The sequence below is a fragment of the Myxocyprinus asiaticus genome, chromosome 22 (genome assembly GCF_019703515.2).
Source record: "Myxocyprinus asiaticus isolate MX2 ecotype Aquarium Trade chromosome 22, UBuf_Myxa_2, whole genome shotgun sequence".
NCBI classification, from domain to species: domain Eukaryota; kingdom Metazoa; phylum Chordata; class Actinopteri; order Cypriniformes; family Catostomidae; genus Myxocyprinus; species Myxocyprinus asiaticus.
The window spans coordinates 9,849,433-9,873,786 of record NC_059365.1 but is presented as its reverse complement, the minus strand read 5'-3'; the positions used below and the strand labels follow the sequence as shown (position 1 = coordinate 9,873,786).

General features: G+C 38.3%; 1 protein-coding gene across 1 annotated transcript in view; it reads right to left on the bottom strand.

Annotated features, from left to right (window-relative positions):
• The window catches only part of LOC127412578 (AF4/FMR2 family member 2-like), a 282,293-nt gene that overhangs the window by 199,775 nt on the left and 58,164 nt on the right, over nucleotides 1-24,354 (bottom strand). The window contains exon 2 of the mRNA XM_051649043.1: nucleotides 8,072-8,192. Within this exon, the coding sequence (XP_051505003.1) occupies nucleotides 8,072-8,192 (121 nt within the window). The remainder of the gene's footprint in view (nucleotides 1-8,071; nucleotides 8,193-24,354) is intronic.

Sequence of the window (24,354 nt, the reverse complement as noted above, 5' to 3'; positions counted from 1 at the left end):
AGTTGCATTTTTTTAATATGAATCATCTTTAAAAATACAGCCGTTAAGATCTGATATAACTGATGATGACGAAGATCATTCTGTTTTGTACTGCACACATATCTTAATTAGGAACAGAAAAAACATTGTCGCCAAGTGAACCTGCCGGAAAAAACAGGGCAGCCATAACAACAATTCCCACATTGAGTATAGCTAAATACACACTCGAGCACAACAACTTCAAACCACCCCGAGACCAAGATATTAGACTGATTTTATTAAATTCAGATGTACAAACTGTTTTACACAATGCAGATATAACCATAACAAATAACCTGGGTGGTGTAAAGAAAAAAACAACAACATAGAAACAAGGTATTATGGGACCATGCACAGGTAGAAGTCTGTTCCCTCGTAAAGTTCATGGCATCTGACTCAGCAGTTGCTTGTGGTAGAGGGTAATTTGGATATATTTGCCTTGGGGCGAAAAAAAAAAAGAATCCTCTATGACTGTGACAGTAGAAATCTTTTGGACCAGATCCAGCACTCTGACCTTGGCTGCCTGTAAAGATTTTTAAAACAGCCTTGCGCAGAGAGACCATGTCCAACAGGAGCAAAAGGCCATGAAGGAACATGGAGGGGTGGGGGTAGCTGATAAGGGAAACAAGCAACAGAGGCGGTGGGGCACTCGAGCCATGGCGCTGTGGTACCGCTGGAACTGCTTTGAAGGTGCCAAGCGATCTGGGAACCAGTAAATTAGTCCCAAATAGCTGTTAACGGCACAGTTCCATTAAACAGGATTTAGGGGGATTAGCTAATAGCAGGCTTAGATGAGTGGTTGGGGGTGTTGGGGAGAGGCAAAGAGTGGCTGACGAGGGAATAAAAAGAAGTGCCCATGTCCTTGCTCATTTGCAGCTTTTTACAGAATGGAAAAAGCTGTACGGTTGTCAAATGTTTAGCATAATTGGGTATTTTGTCAACTATGGGGTACTTTTGACCGTGTGGACTTTCACTGACAGACTCTCACAAGTTTGTCAATTAAAGGAAAGTTTTTAAATGTAAAAAAAAAAATTGTTTTGACTCGTTCCTTTTTTAATTAAACAAACAAACAAACAAACAAACAAACAAACAAAAGGCTTCTGCCATTTTAATAAAAAAAATGATTACTATTTAATTTCCTTGGGGGCCTGGGTAGCTCAGCGAGTATTGACGCTTACTACCATCCCTGGAGTCACGAGTTCGAATCCAGGGTGTGTGACTCCAGCCAGCTCTTCTAAGCAACCAATTTGGCCCGGTTGCTAGAGAGGGTAGAGTCACATGGGGTAACCTCCTCGTGGTCACGATTAGTAGTTCTCACTCTCAATGGGGCGTGTGGTAAGTTGTGCGTGGATCGCGGAGAGAAACATGAGCCACCACATGCGGAGTCTCCGTGGTGTCATGCACAATGAGCCACGTGATAAGATGCGTGGATTAATGATCTCAGAAGCGGAGGCAACTGAGACTTGTCCTCTGCCACCCGGACTGAGGTGAGTAACCACTCCACCACAAGGACATACTAAGTAGTGGGAATTGTGCATTCCAAATTGGGAGAAAAGGGGATAAAAATAATAATAATAATAATAATTTCCACCACAAACTTAATTGCCATTTGAGATGTGGTGGAAATGACTGTTGTTCATGACAAAAATTTCTCATGTAATGCATGTATGTCCACTGTCCATTGTTAAAGGAATATTCTGGGTTTAAAGGGGACATATTATGCCCCTTTTTACACAATGTAATATAAGTCTCAGGTGTCCCCAGAATGTGTCTGTCAAGTTTCAGCTCAAAATACCTCACAGATCGTTTATGCTACCATGCCTTTATACCCCTGTTTTGTAGCCCTGTTCCAAACGGGCTATTTTAGTGTCTGTAGCTTTAAATGCAAAGGAGCTGCTACTCCCCACACCCCTTTCTGGAAATGGGCTGTGCCTTTCCTGCTGGTGCCATGGATACCCCGGCGACAACAATGCAGGAGAACTTAAACAGTTAAGAAATTATAAATAACATGGAGAACACACTAAGTCAATCATCTTACTGTATTGTGCATAACAAAGGTCAAGTTATGAAATATGATAAACATCTATAGTAATCAAAAATACCACTATCGTTTCATAATCGTTTTTGAAATAATGACCGGTTTTATTACACGGAAAATCTTCATTGCATGACCAATCAAGTGGGACTGTGGAGGACGCCAGTCAGTTTATATCATAACCGAAACAGAGCTACAGCTTCACTGTTATGTTATAAGGTAGTTAGGGACTAGGCTAGGCAAGGCAAGTTTATTTATATAGCACCTTTCATACACAATGGCAATTCAAAGTGCTTTACATATACATTTTTAGAAAATACAAGATACATAAAAAAATTAAAAAAACAATTAAGAACATAAAATAAGAATAAAAAGTAATAAAAGAATTTGAAAAAAAATTAAAAATGATTCAAATGAATAAGAAGAAAAATAATATTAAATTGTTAACACTATCCATAACTGTTGTTAACCTTCCCTTATAAAACAGAGGATAACCACAAATTTTTAACACACACTTCAATTGTTGTTAACCTTCCCTGATCAAACAGAGGATAATCAAACTAGTCGCTATGTAACACAAAGCACAATGTTTTCACAACAAGCGTTTTTCGCACAACGTGCAAAAAGCAAATTCCGTAAGCCAAATTGCAAACATTAAAAAAGTATAAAGTGCGAAACTTATGACTTGCAAATCTGAAGTTGGGTCACGGAGAGTTGGTATTGATCCATCCTTGATCCTTAGCTTTGAGGCAAATCCAGCCTTGTGTTGACCATCATTGATGAAGCAGTCCAAGTCAGCACAAGCGGCTCTAGCGAAGAGATAAATATGGCAGACTGTGCGCTGCTCGCTCAGGTTTTAATGAGGGTGGATCTAAGCTACTCAGGCGGATCTCTTCACCAGCCGTGGGCGATACCTTTCCCCTTTTGACGTCATAAAGGGCTGCAAACCTGAATGGCTCGTTTGGAGACACTGTTTTTTTTATTGATGAGGAAAGGAAAGAAATGAGGGGATGGTCTTTTACCATATTTTGTGGTTGTCTAGACACACACTGGGGACTCTTTAAAACATGTTAAGCTCAATCAACAGCGTTTGTGACATGTTGATTACCAAGAAAAATAATAATAATAAAATAATAATAATAATAATAATAATAATAATATATATATATATATATATATATATATATATATATATATGGTTATAGTAAGGCACTTGCAATGGAAGTGAATGTGGCCAGTCCATAAATGTTAAAACACAAAATTATAGCCACAAGATCCAAATATAATACTGTATGTGTTAACATAATTTTAGTGTGATAAAATCGCTCACTAACCTTATCTGTGTAAAGTTATATCCAATATTACAACTTTGTTGTCATGACAACATAATCTGGTAAACACTGTAATGCCAGTAAATCACTGATTTTATCACACTAATTGCATAACTAGCGATACCATCTGAGGCCACGTTCAAACTAATACGTTTTCATTTGAGAATGCATTATTTTTGGTTAGTTTTGGCCTTCCATCCACACTGAGACAGCATTTTTCTCCAGTGAAAATTGAGCTTTTCGAAAATGACATCTTTGCATTGTAGTTTCATAGTTTCATGAAGGCATGAGGAAAAAAAAGTGTTTTAATGTGACCATCTAACAAAATAATAATAATAAAAGTTTAAATCTGTTAGTTTTAATACAAATCAATCATTGGACATAAAAGTGTCAGTAGTTGAATAAACACCCAATAACTATTTACTTTTTTTTTTTTTAGCTAAATGCCTAATATTTGACCTTTTGTTCACATTTAAAGAGCAGAATCATATTTGCATATTTTAGATGCTGGAGTGTCTTCAGTGATAAGATGCTCTTATGGAGCGGCTGTCTGGATCCTTCATTGTGCTGTGGTTCAGCGCACGCTTTGAGCTCCAAATCCCTCTCACGTTTGACAGGACACAGTGTGGCTCACTGAATGGATTCAGCTTCAAAGCACAGCACATCATTCAGAGTGATGCAACTGCACAGCTGCGGTGAGGAATGCTGGGACAGCACATTCCTGTGGGCCACCAACAATTACATTCTCCATGCAAACTCACTCAGAAATGGTCTGAATCCACATTTATCACGTTTTTAGTGAAGTATACATGTACAGTGGCTCCAATAAGTATTTGGATACTTAAGCTCTACTTACAGTAAGTATGAATGAATGGCACTGCATTAGACAACAAAATATCAAACCAAGCGGCATCTGCAAAGAAATTATGCTAGACCCTTTTTTTTTTTTATTTTTTAGAACATAACATAACTTTTCTGAGACATTTTTGAAATTATTTTTATCCAAATGGTCTCAAGGTGATTTTTAGTTGATGTGTAAAGTCAGTACCCCTCAATTTCACACAGGTTTCAGAGCAATAACAGGTGAAGTTCAGCACATTAAAGGGATAATTCACCCAAAAATGAAAAAGAATTTCAGTGAATAACAACCTAAATTTCAATTTGTTCTTTACACGAAGCTATAAAATGGCTTCAGAAGACTCTAAATATAGCCCACAAGTTGTATGAACTACCTCTACAATACTTTCATGGTGTTCTTTTTGGAGCTAGACAACCCTTGGTCCCCATCAACTTTCATTGTATAGAAGTGAGCAACTTTGCCATTTTGCTATACATCTCTTTTGGTGTTCCACAGAAGAAAGTAAGTTAAATAATGACATAATTTTCATTTTTGGTGTGGACTACCCTACTTGGACAAATTATAAAATTATTACATAAAATGTCATGAAAGTCATTTTTCCCAAATGGCCATGAAATGACAGGTTCACCTTGGAGCCCGATCTCCTTTGCTTCCAGGAAGTTTTTCATTACCACAAACACCTTGTGCTTGCTCACTGGGGATTTCATTTTGACACCCTGTAAAGCTGCTTTGGGACCATTTTTATTAAATACGGCAACAGAAGTAACAAAAGCATGGAGTGAAATTTACCCATTACCTGATATCACCTTAAAAATATTTCAGAAACTAGTGATCATCATGTTGAAAGTGAGTAAAAACTCACTGCAGACAGTGCCTGGTTGACGTCAACAGCGACCCAGTTTTAGCTTTATACATCTTAGGTTGAAGTTGTTTTTTAAGTGGAGAGCTCTGATGTTCAGGCGACTAATTTCAGAGTCTAAGAGCAAGACCCAGATGAATATAAATGGCATGTGTAGTGCTGATTAGAGAGAGAAAGAGAGAGAATCTGCAGAGCAGATGTTAAAGGGATAGTTCACCCAAAAATGAAAATTCTGCCATCATTTACTCAACCCTTATATTGCTCCAAACCTGAATGATTTTCATCTTTTCACAAAATGTTGTTAGGCAGACTGTTAATCTCAGTCACTATTCACTTTCATTTTCACCTTTTTTCAATTCAATGAAAGTGAATTGCAACTGAGGCTGTTATTCTGCCTAGAATCTCGTTTTGTGTTCCATGGAACATGTTTGTCATACATGTTTGAAACAGTATGAGGGTGAATACATTTAGAAATATTTTTTTTTTATTTTTTGGTGGGGAGGGTGAACTATGCCTTTAAGGAGAAAAAAAAATAAAATTAAAAACTAAAAGGAGGGGAAAGAGTGCGCCTTGTCTTAGGAGGACTGTAATTAGTCTTCAGAAAAGAAGGCAAAAAAGGCAACATTACAGTACATCTTTCTTCAACTGCTGCTCTGTGGGAAGTCACAAGACAAATTCCAGGCTTCTTCTACAAAACGGCATTAAGTGCTTCAAAGTTACAGTTTATAGACACGCCATCATGTTTGAATACCATTTATGATGGAATTAGCTCTTCTAGTAAACTAAACTCAGATGTTCCCAAATGGTTAATTGTGAAACACAAGCTCAACACAAATAATTTTTTCATATCTGCATCAATTATCTCAGATACTTTGACAGAAATAAAATATACAAGTTGACATGTTATATTACACCCAAGAGTATGTTGCGTATTCCACTCAATCAAGCTTGTGCGTTCCATATGTGCAAAATGTTGTGGCCATTTAACTGCCAAACTCTAAAACCACTCTATAAGCGATGCTGTAATTCCAAAAAAAAAAAAAAAAAGAAAAAAGAAAGTGATATTAAAAGAAAATTCATCTTTGCTGGATTAAATCCAAAGCCATTCAATGTTGTCATAACCTGGCACAACACATTTCGTCATAGCTATTTACATCACAGTATCACCTAAACGACACAGATGGAACCATTCTATGTGTGTAATTTATATGATGTTAAAGTACTTTCTTCTATCCCAGCTTTATTATATACAAAGACAACTACACTGTATGTAAGTAAGCCATTTGCAGGTTGATTTCCCCAAAATGTAAATGCATTGCACTGTTTGAATAAGTGTCAAGACAAGCCTGACCCAGCAACATAAGCTCAACCAATGCCAGGCGCGGACTGACCATTGGGAGAACCGGGACTTTTGGAGAAATGGGGCCGCATGGGCCGCATGGACCACTGCATTATGCAGAATGTGCCACAAAATGGTAACGCGATATGTGGAAGGGGGCAGTGATATGCAGAAAAGGACAGGAACCCAAGCCGAATTTTCTTCCCAGTACGCCCCTGACCAATGCTGTGTTTTCAGGGCGACACCATTGTTTTTTTTCTTGACCAATGGAAGACGGGGGGTGTTCCTGAAACCTTTTTAAAAACGATAATTATTTTGTCACCTTTTTGGTGTTGCTAGTGGCACAGAAATTACAATTCATCTTTAAGGCATGAGTAAATGGTGGGAATGAAAGTAAAACAATCTCATCCAGACTTTAGAGATATAATGAGGCTTAGTGCTAAGAGGTAGTTTTTCCACTCTGAATGCAGTCTGAATGCAGAGGCATTGGGAGATTTGATCCTGCTCTCTTGACCCCTGATGACCTCGAGCCCTATGTAATGACAATGCTTCACTCTCTCTGAGATGGTCTGTCTCATCCTCTCCTAACAGCTAGCTAAGGAAAGAGACAAGCTACCTAAATAGGAAGGGTGACCTTGCCACTTATTGATGCAATGAAAGTGATGTTTGTAGAGTGATGACATCTAAGAAAGTGCTTGGTGAGAGTTTAGAGCATCTCAACACACTGAAAAAAGTGGCAACCTGCAATTGTTACCTCAAGGGCCAATTTCTACTTGATCTAATGCATAGAAATTACTTTCAATGGTGCAAAATAATTTTTCAGGTAAATGTAGTCATTAAATAAGATGTTCAAATTAAATAAAACTAGTTTACTGTAGATGTTACCACATTTTTACACTGCAGGTTTTTTTTTTTTTTTTTTTTTTTTTACATTAGGAGCCGTTCACACAAGATGTGTTTTTAATTGCAGTGATGGGCATCTTTGACTGATGTGACACATCTTACTGTTTTTAAGTGTTATGAGTGCCACATTTTTAAGGTGGCATGTCAAATTAAAAACTTTTTTTTTTTTTCATTCAGTTTTAGTCTTGTTGTTTTTGAACACAATAGCACATCATGTGTGAAGGAGCCTTAGATGTTCAAAAGTCAACATTAAATTAAAATGATTCCTATTTACTTTCTTTATACATGTTATTAATCTTGTTGAGCATAATCAATGCATGCTATTCCAAAGAAAAATGTTTTTTTATTTGTAATCTTTCTTCAAAATTGAGTAACTTGCTCCAGCTCTGAAATTACTTTATGTCAGAGTTCAGGATATGTCAAGAATGCTCGAAAAGATGAACTTGACCTTTAGGCTCCGTGACGGTTTCCAGCTGGTTAACTCTCTTATCAGTATGGCTTAATTCCTGGGACAAAATGTTCATCCTCTCTACAACTGACTGGTACGCCCACTTTTTATGATCCAATCAACTCCTGATGGCTAAAATCAAGCCCCACCCATTGGAAATTTTCTCAATGAATATTTACATATAAAATGTCACTTAGAATTACTTTGTAATACAGCAGTAAAATAAGTTATGAATGTTGTTTCAGATGCTCTGATTGGCCCTCTTGTCAGCCCCCTTACCTTGTATGGCTCGCCAAACAGATTAAAGCCAGTCGAGAACAAGTCTTCATCTTGCTGCACTTCCTGCGTCCTTCTCTCCCATTCCTTCTTCTTCAGTGCTGAGCGATCCTGCTCATAATGACTGCGGGGAAAATGAGAAAGAATGACAAAGGGTAAGAGCGTGATTTCAGTTGGCATGCAAGAAATCAATGGCAAAAAAGCCCTGCCTGTACGAGATTCAAGGGAAGCCCTTATCTGCCTAATAGGCCCTAGCTTACACTAAGCAGATGAGGAGAGCGTGGCAGAGGAGATAAAGTAACTGGATTGGTGTACAGATGCTTTGCTGGAACAGACAGGAGACTGCCAGGAAGAGGCAGCTCTGTTTGAAATGCTGTAAGAGGGACAGCAGCCTCGGGGCGAGTTTATTTAGATTTGAAGGACCTCACATGGCAATCAGTGTTGGGGATAGTTACAGAAAATTCAAGCTTGTTTTAAACAAAGGCAGATGTCATACCGCGGTGACTGACAATCCCAAATTCAGCGTGTGGAGTAAATGATTTCACCAATGAAAATACAAGCATCGCTCTCTGAGTGACTCTTTTGTCCTTCAATAAAAGGTGAAGTGTGTAATTTGGGCACCACTAGTGGCACCCAACGGAATTGTAAAAATATTGACTGATTTCTCTAACACTTCCCCTGTCGGATTAACAGACAGTCCCACCCCAAACTCACACTAGTGGTTGAGACAATGTTTTTGGGAGTACCCACCAAGGAATTATTTTATCAATCCCTTATGAAAATTAACCATGATTCAACTATGTTATTTATTGTAAAATCATAACAATTAGCGATGCCACCTCATCACTTTTCTCTTACAATTTACCATTTCAAATGACTATTATTTTGACTTTTTGGTCATGGAATCGTTGCTTACATCTAATGTGAACACTACTAAGACCTGAGATACCTCAAACACATTTCATCAACCCCTGCTAATAGGACACTTCCCAGAGCAACAGTGAGTCATCCAGCTTTAGGAAGTGATGGATAGCACGGCATTCCAGAGAGTTGGAATCAGTCCGTCTTCACTTGGCTTTTGCTTCCCTTCGAAGCACATCTCGAGGTCCCGCGGCTTCCACCACAGCATTTAGTCCATCACCAAATCATTCCAGAAGCCAGGAGGTGAAACGGCATGAGAAAAACGAGGCCTGGTCGGGGGGTGACAGGTGCTTCTTCCGAGCGGGGTCGAGGAAGAAATAAGCGACATAGAAAAGTGGAAATAAGTACAGTTACGAGAGAGTGACGGCCCTTCCCTGGCCGCAGTGACAGCAAGATGTCGGTTATCTTTATGTCACAGCACTGGGCACACCTGACATAGCCACCTGACAGCACGATAATCAAATTTACAGCTGTCAGTGGCGGAGCCTTCGAGGCTCTTGGGTCCCCTGACACTACATTAGCCTCCAAACGCAGAGCACTGTGTTGGGCAGTGATGTGTTGGCTTTGTCCATTAAGAATCTAAAGAAAGAATGATGAGGTCCAATTAACCCCTACTTAGGGGTGGGCGATATGACCAAAACCTTATACCACGATATCACTAATTTTATATCACAATAACGATATATATCACAATAAATTTATTTATTTATTTTAAATCAAAATGGTTTATAAATTAAATAAATATATTGTAATGCCTATTTGTTGTTAAATCCAGCAACTGAATCAAATACTCATGAATCATTTTCTCTTTATTTGGAACTTGACAAACATAGTCAGTTTAAAAAAAGGAATTGGTTCAAAAAGTGGTAATCTACCTTACCACAATGCTAAATTTGACATTTCAGTCTGATGGTGTTGACTAGTATTATTACTATAAAACTTTCCTCAAGAAACTTGACATCTTCTATAAGCAATGCAACGAAGGAAATAATTAATCTTATTCATGAGTAAAAAATGCCTTTCCTATCCTTGATAAAAAACACTTAATTTAGCTCTTTTAAGTCATCTCTGTAGACAATATTTGAATATATGAAAGCAAAGTCGGGTTGTTTTCTAATATCCAACATCATTCAAACTAAGTTTTATTAAAAGTGATGATGTGTAGTTTAAAAAACCTGCATGACAGATGAAACAATTATTGGCGCATGACATTGTTTTAGCTGTTTTCCTTGTCAGTGTTGGTTAGAATGTCAGGCTCTCTCACCGTTTAAGATGTTTGACTTCCTCCATATCTCTTTAAGGTAAAAAAAAACCCTCAGAACTCAGTAGAATTCAAATGGGTCATGCAAGTTTTGAGGTTTGTGCCATGACAGAGAGAAACCGGACTGAGTAGCACCAGTGATGACACGCTCTGCGTTCTCCTGTCTGTGGAGCACAATCTGGAAGCCTGCTGGAGTGGACTCACGTGTGACAATCACATGATACACAGCTGTGTGTGTGAGATGAGAAGCATATTCAGAACGCCTGAAGAATGTCATAGAATTTGCTTCGGTGGCTTCCGAAATTTCGCTTGAGCGGCCGCTGAAACATTGTCAATACCTGAAAAACCCTATTTCTTCAGTTCTCTCAGTCTCACATGAAGCCGCCCCGCCTTCCCCCTCCATTTCTCAGACAGAATGTGTACCGCGTACGTGTGACGTGAATAGAATGAGGTGCACAATTCTTGTATCACGGTAGCGATTTTGGGTTACCGTGATACAGATGATAATCCAAAAAGTATACCGGTTGCCAAATTTCTATTGGTTTATCATGTATACCGGTATATCACCCACCCTTACCCCTAGTTTTGGCTTCTACAGTGCAAGACAAGTTAACAGTGTAAAGACAAGAAGTTGTACAGACATATGTGTGTGTTCTCTCCTGATAGTGTGGATAGGACTGTTCACAAACCTGTAAAACCTTTAAAACCTGCATATATTGTATATTCTTCTGCCTGGTGAACTATTAATCAGCAATAAATAAATAAATAAATAAATAAATCCCATAGACTTACATTGAAGGAGGGACCCAAGCAATATCCATGGACCAAAATACCATGGGTGGACCCTTTTGGCTTTTGACCACCAAGCAACCACCAGAGCACCAACCACCTAGCAAACCCCCAGAAACACCATAGCAATCATGTAGCAACATACCACCCATCCATACCTTGCAACCACCCACAACACCCCAGCATCGGTGGCAGTGACTTTTGCACAAGCAAGAACCATTAATATTTTCTTCAAAAAATGACAAAATCTAGTTGTGGTTACATAGTTATTTATGAGATGATACAACTGATTATAATGTGTATCGAAAGGCATTCTGAATGCATTATTAAGATTATATTTAGAATGCATTACATATGCTGACTTCACAAAAAGGTGTTACCAAAAATGTGTCCTGGCCGTATGTTAAATCTTATCCATGTGTTGAAAACTCTGCATGGCCTAGGCTTTTTTAATGGCTATGTTATTGGTGTTGTTGATGATTATGTTTTGGAATATGTGGCATTGCCATTTTTTCCCTTCCATTCATTCCTATAATATTCCCATACACCACCTCTCCCTTGCCTCTTCCAAACAGCATCGGAAAATTAGGGGGTGAAAATTAACAGCGATATCCATGGTAAACCGAATAAATTTAATCTTAGCTGAGCTTTGCTGCATTTGAAAGATAACCAAATAGACCGCCTGTCTCTCTCTCTCTCCCTCTCTCCCTCCCCTCGCCCCTCATCCACCTCTTCCTCAGCATGTAGCCCCTAGTAAAAGTCTCCCATAGAGAAATAATGTAATAAACAGCCAATGAGTGCCACTGTTATTAGAATGAAGCAGCCGCCACAACAGTGGGCCTGATTTCTGATTTAAGCGGCAATTATTAATTTGAAGCACTGGCTAATTAAAAGTACAGCTAAGCGTTTAGCCTCTTGTTACAATTATTTTGGAGGATTGTAATTATATGGAGCTGCTTATCCCTGGCATTATGGCAGTGACAGAGGAGGTGGAGATTTCCTCATTTATTTTTTTGATTTCTCAGCACTGGGACAAAATTGATGCGAGAAAGATAGCGGCCATTCATCAGAAGAATTCTGGGTGTTGTTGGAGGGGGACAGTCTAGCCTGAGGGGAAAACTAAGCTCTGTCAGAAATACTGAATTTTTAACTTTTTCTCCTTGACATTTGTTTAAAACAAGTATTCTCCAAAAAAAATAACAATAATAATGATAAAATTCATATATACTATGTATATATATATATATATATATATATATATATATATATATATATATATATATATATATATATATATACACTCACCGGCCACTTTATTAGGTACACCTGTACATCAGAATCAGAATCAGCTTTATTGCAAAGTATGCTTACACATACAAGGAATTTGTCTTGGTGACAGGAGCTTCCAGTGTACATTTACTCATTCAAGTGATTATCTAATCAACCAATCCAGTGGCAACAGTGTAATATATAAAATCATGCAGATATGGGACAGGAGCATCAGTTAATGATCATATCAACCATCAGAATGGGAAAAGAAAATGTGATCTCAGTGATTTAGACCGTGGCCATTAAGACCATTATTGTTGGTGCCAGACAGGCTGGTTTGAGCATTTCTGTAACTGCTAATCTCCTGGGATTTTCACACACAACAGTCTCTAGAGTGTATAGAGAATGGTGCGAAAAACAAAAAACAACCAGTGAGCGGCAGTTCTGTGGAAAAACACCTTGTTGATGAAAGAGGTCACCGGAGAATGGCCAGACTGGTTCGAACTGACAGAAAGGCTATGGTAACCCAGGTAACTCGCGCAAATCTAATTACACTTAGATTTAGTTCTCTCACGAGAATAGGATAAGATGTAGCGCATAGTCCTGTTCCTAACGCAATAGCCATTATTACGAAAATACAAATATGGAAACAGGACCCATGGTGTTAGACACAAAAAACACTGCTCAGTAACACACATATTTACCCTCATAAGCACTGAGAACTCAGTTCCACAAGGGTTCAAATTTAGCATTCCCAGCAACTAGTTGAAATGACCACATAGGCCAGAGTGTTGTCTTCAGGATGGAGAGACAGCAGTGGCAGCTGCAAAGAACTCTCTCAGATTAATGAACATTGCTGACAGTAATTGCTAGGTGCCAGGTTATCAACCCGGCCACTGACACCACTTCCCCCCCAGGACTCTTTCCATTTCCTCAAGGAGCCCATTGTTTGTGCTCACATTAGTAGCAGCTCAGTGGGATAGCACAGGCTCTGGCTGCACAATGGAGGCAAAAACACACTTCACCTTTTCAAATCCACCATTGTCGCTAACGTTCGAGGGTGCTCTTTCTTCAGGGCAGAACTGATTTGTAATAGACCAGAGTCTGTTACTCAGTGTCTAAAAGGCACTGAGACTGCCTGCTGAAATCCAGTGATGAGACTATTTACTATTTAGGTATGATTTATACATAAAGCAGCCAATTTAATTATTACAACACACAGATGCTCATTTGCGTTACTTGCAATGTGTTAATAGCAAATACTTAAGCCACACTTAAATATGTATTTTGCATATACAGTGCATCCGGAAAGTATTCACAGCCCTTCACTTTTTCCACATTTTGTTATGTTACAGCCTTATTCCAAAATGGATTAATTTCATTATTTTCCTCAAAATTCTACAAACAATACCCCATAATGACAACGTGAAAGAAGTTTGTTTGAAATCTTTGCAAATTTATTAAAAATAAAAAACAAAAACAAAAAAAATCACATGTACAAAAGTATTCAGAGTCTTTGCCGTGACACTCAAAATTGAGCTCAGGTGCATCCTGTTTCCACTGATCATTCTTGAGATGTTTCAACAACTTGATTGGAGTCCACCTGTGGTAAATTCAGTTGATTGGACATGATTTGGAAAGGCACACACCTGTCTATATAAGGTCCCACAGTTAACAGTGCATGTCAGAGCACAAACCAAGCCATGAAGTCCAAGGAATTGTCTGTAGACCTACGAGACAGGATTGTATCGAGGCACAGGAAGGGTACAGAAAAATTTCTGCAGCATTGAAGGTCCCAGTGAGCACAGTGGCCTCCATCATCCGTAAACGGAAGAAGTTTGGAACCACCAGGACTCTTAATAGAGCTGGCAGCCCGGCCAAACTGAGCGATCGGGGGAGAAGGGCCTTAGTCAGGGAGGTGACCAAGAACCCAATGGTCACTCTGACAGAGCTCCAGCATTTCTCTGTGGAGAAAGGAGAACCTTCCAGAAGAACAACCATCTCTGCAGCACTCCACCAATCAGGCCTGTATGGTAGAGTGGCCAAACGGAAGCCACTCCTTAGTAAAAGGCACATGACAGCCAGCCTGGAGTTTGCCAAAAGGCACCTGAAGGACTCTCAGACCATGAGAAACAAAATTCTCTGGTCTGATGAAACAAAGATTGAACTCTTTGGCCTGAATGGCAAGCGTCATGTCTGGAGGAAACCAGGCACCGCTCATCACCTGGCCAATACCATCCCTACAGTGAAGTATGGTGGTGGCAGCATCATGCTGTGGGGATGTTTTTCAGCGGCAGGAACTGGGAGACTAGTCAGGATCGAGGGAAAGATGAATGCAGCAATGTACAGAGACATCCTTGATGAAAACCTGCTCCAGAGCGCTCTGGACCTCAGACTGGGGTGAAGGTTCATCTTCCAACAGGACAACGACCCTAAGCACACAGCCAAGATAACAAAGGAGTGGCTCCGGGACAACTCTGTGAATGTCCTTGAGTGGCCCAGCCAGAGCCCAGACTTGAACCCGATTGAACATCTCTGGAGAGATCTGAAAATGGCTGTGCATCGACGCTCCCCATCCAACCTGATGGAGCTTGAGAGGTCCTGCAAAGAAGAATGGGAGAAACTGCCCAAAAATAGGTGTGCCAAGCTTGTAGCATCATACTCAAAAAGACTTGAGGCTGTAATTGGTGCCAAAGGTGCTTCAACAAAGTATTGAGCAAAGGCTGTGAATACTTATGTACATGTGATTTTTTTCATTTTGCAAAGATTTAAAACAAACTTCTTTCACGTTGTCATTATGGGGTATTGTTTGTAGAATTTTGAGGAAAATAATGAATTTAATCCATTTTGGAATAAGGCTGTAACATAACAAAATGTGGAAAAAGTGAAGCGCTGTGAATACTTTCTGGATGCACTGTATAACAAAATATCAAACCAAGTGGTTTTTATTTCGAACAATGATAGCACAGCTGCAGTTTTCAAACAAAACATTTTAAAAAGAAGTTTGTTTGATTGTTTAAAACAAAATATATTTTGTTTAAAATTAGGACAAAAAAGAAATTTGGACACTTTCTGGTTAATGGCACATGAATGCTAGGAAATCTGTGTGAACTTAAGGGGAACTGACTTCATACTTTCACTAAAAATCACCATTGGGCAAGCTGATTAACAGTCATTACTAAAAATGGATCTGAAAAGGAAAGTTAGTTCTGAAAAAAAAAAAAAAAAAAAAAAAAAAAAAACATGTTGGTTTTATATTTTGGTTCTTATGCATTATAATTCATTCATTTTTAAGTGTGACTTAAGTGTCCAAATACTTTTTGAGGCCACTGAATATATGTGTATGTATATATATATATATATATATATATATATATATATATATATATATATATATATATATATATATACTGTGTGTGTATATATATATATATATATATATATATATATATATATATATATATATATATATACAGTACTGTGCAAATGTTTTAGGCACTTGTGAAAAATGTTGCATAGTGAGGATGTCTTCAAAAATAATGCCATAAATAGTTTTCATTTATCAATTAACATCATCAATAAACATAAAAAAGCTAAATCAATATTTGGTGTGGCCACCTGTTCCTTTAAAACAGCCCCAGTTCTCCTAGGTACACCTGGACACAGTTTTTCTTGGTTGTTGGCAGATAGGATGTTCCAAGCTTCTTGGAGAATTCACCACAGTTCTTTTATCTATTTAGGCTGTCTCAATTGCTTCTGTCTCTTCATGTAATCCCAGACTGACTCGATGTTCAGTGGGGGGCTCTGTGGGGGCAATGCCATCTCTTGCAGAGTGCCCTGTTCTTCTATTCTAATATTTTCTATTTGCAAAAGTAATGTTTGGGAGTCTAAAATATATTTTTCCTATTGACACACTAAAGCTGAAGATATCCATCTTCACCATCTTAAGACCAATGTTTTTATGAAACATCTTAAGAGCCTAAAACTTTTGCACAGTACTGTGTATATATACACAGTACTACATTTCCATTCAACAGCTGCAACGTCTTCTTAAGATTCCCTCCAGTGAATCATGAAAGAATCAAAACGTCTCAGTGATCTCTAACAAATATTATGCGTAATTATTTTTTAATAGCCTGATTTATTTAATTGTCTTTGTCACACTGTCTTGTACTGCCTCTAATTCACTCTATCTTCTTTTTTCCACGGCTCTTTCAACTAGCAATACAAGGGATCTGTGATTAACTGCATCAGCCAATTAGAAAGCATGTATGCTGTTTGAAATGTCATGTCATGAATATTGTAGGAGGCGTGCTGTCACATTTCCAGAATTTGACCCAATTTAGCAAACAGACGTCGGTGTGCACTGTAACATCAGTGTCCACAAACAACACGAACACTGTCAGTCGCAGTGGGGATTAGACCAGAGACTAACCACTAACCCCTGCGCAATGAAGCCTGCCAAACAAATGTCAATTTTCTATGTCATCAAACTGTAAAAACTGATCTGAGCGCAGTTATATTCAACACTGCATTCGGCAGACTGTTTAATCCAGAGAGGAAATTATGGCAGCTGCATGTCGATTATCCCTTAATGGGCACCGACTTCAAATTAATGTCTTCTTCATGTTCCATATTTCACATTCATATTGAGAGGAATTTACCACAATTACGATGTAATTGCAGATCTGCGACTGAAGTTAACAGCATACTGGGTGCGCTTTAGAACTGAAATCTAATCTTAGTTAAGATAGTTTATCTTAGAGTTGCTCTGGATGGCAATTTGTCATAAGATTGGCCTTCCATATGGTTTTACATCAAGTATGTTACACAAGAAAAAAGGAAACAGAACAACAGAACATGTTGTAAAAACTGATGAAATAAACAAAGAAACAAACAAAAAATAAACGAAGGCTTCACCGATACAAAGTTTCTCAGAAGAAGGGTCATCTTTCTTTTATCCAGGACGAGCCCCCACTTGTTACGTCCTACCCTCCCCTTACTTTCATCTCTCACTCTTTTATTTGCTCCTCCTCAACCCTAGACTAGGGGAGGACTTAACAGTGCCGATACCATTCTCCCATTATTTAAAAAATCTTTCAAATACAGATAGTTTTGGTTGTTCTTTTTTTTTTATTTATTTATTTTTTTTATTTTATGCTACCTTGATTCAAATCACTAATAAATAATTACACACCTTCGAAAGAAATTTAAATAACTTTATTATCTATGTCTCATGTTTCAGAGTAACTGGTCTCAGTTATAAACAAAACACTGAAACAAAAAAGCACATTACTAACTCACATTAACATTCTTAACTCACATTCACTGAATTTTGAATAGTCTCCTGCCAGTCTCACATTAAATTGGTAAGATTTCTTCATTTTTTGAAATTCCTTAACTCACATTAACTGAATTCTGCTGTCAGTTAAAGCAGCCTCCGCTTTAGCTTAAAAAAACTTGTCATATTCTTTGCTGTGTCAAGCTTTAAGGTGAGAAATCAAATTATTTGTGTTAAACGTTTAACGGTAGTTCTACCTCGTAAAATTAAGCAGTACAAAGCTTACAAGATGCAACTCTGCTGTCACTGTCACTCAGTTCGAAGTAATTCTACACAAGAGACAATTTCTTTCACACACAACAAAAATATATAGGCTAAATGTCCGACACATTTTTCTGCCTCTTTTTGAATGACAGGACATAATCTGCCTTGATCATCAACTGTTTTTAAACGATCAGCCAATATCAAATAGTGCATGCAATTGGATGGAGTCTTGTAGCACTACCTCACAGAGCAACAGCAGAATTCTAGAATTCTGAAACTAAGTTATCCATTTTATCTATCTAAAACACTTTTGTACAAATCGTTTTGTAATGAAAGAGGTTACGAAAACAACCTGTAAACAGCTGGCCCAAATACAACCATAAGATTGAGAAGCATTTAAGATATATATATATATTTTTTTACACAAAAATAAAAAAAGAACATATTTCAGAAATATTACGCTTGAATTTTTAATTCCTTTGAACTTGTTTCTGCACTCATTAATCATTAGATGGTTTTAAACATTCCACTCTGAGGCTGCTGTGCTTTTCAGGACAAGACACAAAAACATCTATATACCAAACAACAACTTCCAATCATCGACCGGCAGCCTGGCATCGTTTTCAATCCGAGAGCTTTTAATTGCTGCACAATTTCAAAGCGAATCCACTTGGCGAGAAGTTAAGGTCCACTAACTTGTCTTTAATCATGCTCTGTTCAACTTTACATGGCAATGAAATTTTGCTAATAGACTGCAAATTGCATTGACTTCACTGCAGATGTAATTACTTTTATGTTTTCAGTGAGAGATCATGCAGTTTAACAAGTAAAGTGTGATTGTCAATGTCTCATGAAAACTGTCACAAAATATCCAGCTCATATTTTCCCCTACAAATTAAGTAATTATATTAGCATAAACAAAGTTAAGCCTTATTTAAGGACCATTAAAATGTTTTGCACTGTGACACTATTTTATGACAATTAAGCATTGCCCACCATTACAGTCCATGCTCGGTCTATGTAATTTGGATAATTATGCATTGAAACATGACAGGAACAGAAACTGGGTAACTAACTATTTGATCACCCTGTTTTATTAATTTCCCATTTGTCAGAATAATCAAGGTATAGTTCCATACAGCCTCTCTCTCTCATGAGACATCTTCTACTCAGTATGTCCAGCGGAAAATATGACTTATTTTAGGATGTAATTTATGTGATCTCTTGGTTATAGGTGTCAGAGTTCAGACACTTATGTTGGTTGTGTTTTTGTTGTCTTTGTGGCTGAGCTCTGACACTCATGTTTAGTTTCTTTTCTAGTCTGTGTGAGAAAGCAAGGCTTGCCCTTTTGGCATTGTCATGCGTTCTCTTGTCTCGTTGTTTATTGGCATGGGTACATTGCTCTTATGTCATCCTTGTGGCATGTACTCATGTCAATTGTTTGTGTTTGTCTCTCGCGACCTCTGGCGCGCTTCGCATTGCGCTCGCTTTGCGCTGCTCGTCCGGGTCGCGATCCGTTGGACTTTGTGGATCACCTTTCTGGGTATGGGGAGTCTGCACTCCCATTCCAGGAGGAGATTCCCCAGGTGGGGATTACCATTCCCCAGTCACTGCCAGCATTCCCGGCCATGGAGGCCGTTCCCCAATCGCTGCCAGCGTATCCGGACACGGATGCCATTCCCCAGTTGCTGCCACCATTTCCCACCATGGAGGTTGTTCCCCAGTCACTGCCAGCATTCATGGCCATGGAGGCCATTCCCCAGTCGCTTCCAGCACCCACATCCATGGAGGCCATTTCCCAATCGCTGCCAGTGCTCCCGACCATGGCGGTCAGCACACAGCATGTCCAGTTCCCCATGGTCATTGAGTCTGTCCAGTTTCCTGAGGCTGTCGATGAGCCTGTCCTGTTCCCTGTGGCCATAGACAAGCCTATCCAGTTCCTTGAGGCTGTTGACGAATCTGTCCTGTTCCCTGTGGCCGTTGACGAGCCTGTCCAGTTCCCTGTGGTCATCAAGTCTGTCCAGTACCCTGAGGCTGTCTATGAGTCTGTCCTGTTCCCTGTGGCTGTCGATGAGCCTGTCCAGTTCCCTGTGGCTGTCGACAGGTCTGTCCAGTTCCCCGTTGTCACCGACAAGTCCATCCAGTTTCCTGAGGCTGTCAACGAGCCTGTCCTGTTCCCTGTGGCTGTCGACGAGTCTGTCTAGTTCCTCACTGTCACTGACAAGTCCATCCAGTGCCCTGTGACCATCAACCCAGTGCCCAGCGCTGTGCGTACTGGTCACGAACACTGGTCATGTTGTGCTGGGGTTCTGCCGCTTCGGTCTTGGTGCATGTTTATCTGTGGCCAAACTCTCGCACAAATGTCCCAGTCTTGTCTGTCATTTTGCATGAGCGGGTGTGCTGCCTTTATCTCTGGCGATATGCGCTTCTGTCATTCGGGTGTTTGTGCTTGTGAGAGCGTGTGGCTTTATTTAGTTTCTGTATTGCCACGTGTCTCTCAGTCTTTCGTCACACCCCGCATTCTTGTATCCTCATTATTAGTCCTCATTTGTTTCACCTGCCCCTTGTTAACCTGTTTGATTTCTCTCCCTATTTTAGCTCCTCGTGTATGCTGTCCTGTGCTGGATTGTTTCGTTCTCTTCTGTCGTCGAGTGCTCGTGTCTTCTGTCTACCTTCCCTGTTGGTTTAAGTTTTTATTTTTATTTTTTATTTTATTTTATTTTTTTTATCTATTGTGGGAATTTTTGGTTATGTTTGTTTTCTTTTTATTTAAATAAAAGCTCATAGTTGCCATCTACGCTTGGGTCTTTCCTTTAAACACCCCATTCCGTGACAATAGGATCCAGGATTACATATGTCACATACAGGCACAGAAGCGCTTAAATGTTTTTGTGGCAGCACGCTCAAGTTGAAATATATGTTGTCTCTCTGGTGGGTGGAGGAGTTCACCTCCGTTATGCTGACATGGACGTTGGCGTCCCCACATGTAAATAAACATGTCTGTCAAAGCTGCTATAACAAATGTGGTTTTAGTCACGTCTAGACAACCACAATGACTTCATAAGCCATATTCTTCCACACATGTTTAGTCAAGCTAGAGTTTTATTCTGCATACAAGATCTGCCAGAGGAGCCATCTAACACTATTCTGCAGTTTGTGTTGTCCACTGTGTCTAAGGTTTCATCGGATAACAAGAAAAACATGTATGATTTTCTTGATGTTGACGCAGAGCAACAATGTGTGGCTATGCTTCCACATAATAAGGTGGAGGTGTCATTATATGGGTAAATCATATTTTGCATAAAGAAAATGAGACCTATTTTTAAAACCATAAATATGTTTTGCATTGTGATAAGAAAGTACATTCATGCCCCCCAAAACTCAGTAGCCTAATGTAATGCAATGAAATCTTATTCTGATTACTGTAAAGTAACGTGATAAAATATAATTTTCATTACTGTAATGTGTATATATATATATATATATATATATATATATATATATATATATATATAGTGTGTGTGTGTGTGTGTGTGTGTGTGTGTGTGTGTGTGTGTTAATTTATGCTGATTTCAATAAAGAAAATATATTTTCATAAATACATTACAGAATTGAGAATAGGAAAAAGGAAAGTTAAATCTGCATGTACATACAGAAATGGAGAAAAATGAAGAGAGAGAGAGAGAGAGAGAGAGAGAGAGAGGAGACAGTAGTAGTGGGTTAAGTAAGACAAGTCTCTTTGATCTGTGATTCCAGCACACAGCGTATGAAACTAAAACCCCAGGCCCTTCCATCCCCATTTCTGTTATGTGTGCAAAAATAAAGCAAGTGCAAATTTCATATTAACTTAATGATGAACTTCTCAGACCTCTGCAATTCACACATGTGAAATATGTGTCTGATTGCTTTTGGTTGCAGGAATTATTACATTGCCTCAAATTTAATTTCATCATATTGTTGATTTAATTATTTGATCTATGCTAGACAGGGTTTAAGGATCATTTTAAATTACAAAAAAAGTATTTGATGTAGGCCAGACTTTGTTGGACCAAAATTTGAATTTAAAAAATACTATCATCAATTTACTAAACTTTTGAATTAAAAACCAATTCATTATATTACATCATTTGGACGATTTGGCTTTCTCTTTTGATATATTAAATTTCCTTGTAAAAAAAATCTATCCGCAACTTGATTTGTGTCTATATGGGTTGACCAGTTCTGAGTAACTTCAACACTTCCAAATTGTTCCCATGGTAATGGGGCATCTGTTGGTTGCAGGCTAATCTGTGAGGATACAGAAATGAAGCTTTCACACCTCAGGATCACACTTGAGGCATTAATATCAGATGAAAATGTGCAAAATATTAATTTCCAGGTATAGCATATAATCTGGAATAAAGGCGAATGTCCATGTCATATTTAACATCAAAATCAAAAGAAAAACAGTAAATTTTATTTGCATAAAGAAATAATACCAAAATGTATACACACTTAACAATTTAAAACTATAATTTTCTTCACATTGCACTGATAGAAGGGGATGTGCTTAATTGTCATGGAAATTATGTCACAATGCAAAAAACAAACAAACAAACAAACAAAAAAGGTCCTAAATGTAGGCTTTTTTCTTTCTTTCTTTCTTTTAAACAAAATAGAAATATAAGACTATAAATGTCTTATTTATTTTTAAGGTGAAATAGTTGGCTTATAAAAAAGCCAAAAACAAGAATATGGAGGAAGAGGGAAAAGGTAATAATTAAATGTCCAGAATCCTGCAAGAAAAGAAGGTATTATACAGTAGCTCAATTACTGAAAACATCACAACTCCACAAATGATACAAAGCTCTTGTCTGGTTGATATCAACAGGGTGAAACTGACAGTCTCATCATTCTAAATTTGCCATTTCTAAGATAATGGAAAAACTAGCACACACAATCATTATGAAGGAAACTATTTTACTCTGATTTCATTACACATGGCTCAGACCCATGCAAATCCCAATATGTGTGGAGGTTACTTGGAACAATAAGCAACCACCAAGAAAACACCCAGCATACCCTAGCAATACCCTAGAAACCACTCAGAACACCTTATCAATGGTTTAGCAAATACTTTGTAAAATGTCCGACTATTGTGGCGCTGAATTTTGCAAAGATGTTTTTTTGTTTTATCTGAAAGATGTTTATTCTTTTTTAATTTACAGGAAAACGATAAAAAATACTGATTGAGTGAAAAAAATATTGCATTATGAAAATCTAGTTTGATTCTATGCTCAAACTAAAAACAATAACCAAATAACCTAATCAAAAGAAAGTTGAAACACCAGCAGGATTCCTCTGTTCTATATTGCCTTGTGGTCACATTTCTCTCTCACAAAAAAATCACCCCCCATTCTCTTTTCCCGTGGAATGCATAATTTCCCAGAGCCAAATGTGAGAGAGCATGTTTACATGAAGAGGGAGAGCTGGATAATAAGTGTCTTTGAAGAGCAGATAGCAATGAGGTTTCCGAGGGCAGTGTGCCAGCCGCTCTCGCTCCCTTTCTCTCCTTCCGTCCTTAAAAGAGACGTCCCCTGAGAGGGGCCGAGCACCACAGGAGGATATTGCCTCACACATCAGCAGGGGCCAACGCCTCTCTCTTATTAGTCTCCAGTCTCCCGTCTCTTCACATAAACATGTCACGAAGCTCCATCCATTTTAATCTCTCAGTGTCAGAATGAGGCAAAATCACACACATTACAACATTGTTTTCTAGTGGCAAGAACCGGACCAGTGTGTGACGCATGACGTGATCAAATGAGGCTTTTTTATTTAATAAATTAACAATAATGGAGTTCATGAGCCACAATTATGGGACATTTTAACCCATATTTATTTTGGAAAGAGAGATTCTTGCATTTCAATAAAAATTCTGAAGTGCCATTGTAAAGTGTCTGTTGGATAAGGTTGAAGTTACAGTCTTATATGCCAAATACAAAACATATACTGAAATGAGGAAATATAATTGGATATGGCCCTATCAAAACACAAAATAAAATGTAATGTAAAACAAATACAAAAATAAACAATTGGCAGCAGTGTACCGCTATCACTGTGAGCACCAATCGGATAATCTAAGCATGTGGAAATCCATTGGATTAATTAATGTTACATCTGGGGAGGAAATGCAACATATAATGGAAATTTTTTCATAAAAGAATGAATTAGAAATGTTATCAAGTTGAAATTGTATATATTAATAATCAAGTCACATGAGAGTAAGAGAAGTCATGAACTATCAACTTGATACTTAAATGTTAATAAATTGAAACCCAATGGTCTTTAAAAAAGCTCTTTTCTCATTTCTGAACTTTCCTTTAAAAAAAAATTTTTCCCCATTATATTTCAGATGGCCTGAATTTGTCTAAATAACTGCTCACCGAACAAGGTCATTAAAGATCAATGCAGCCCACCTGCGCCTGCCCACCGGCTGTTTTTGAGAACACTTACAATGTCCGC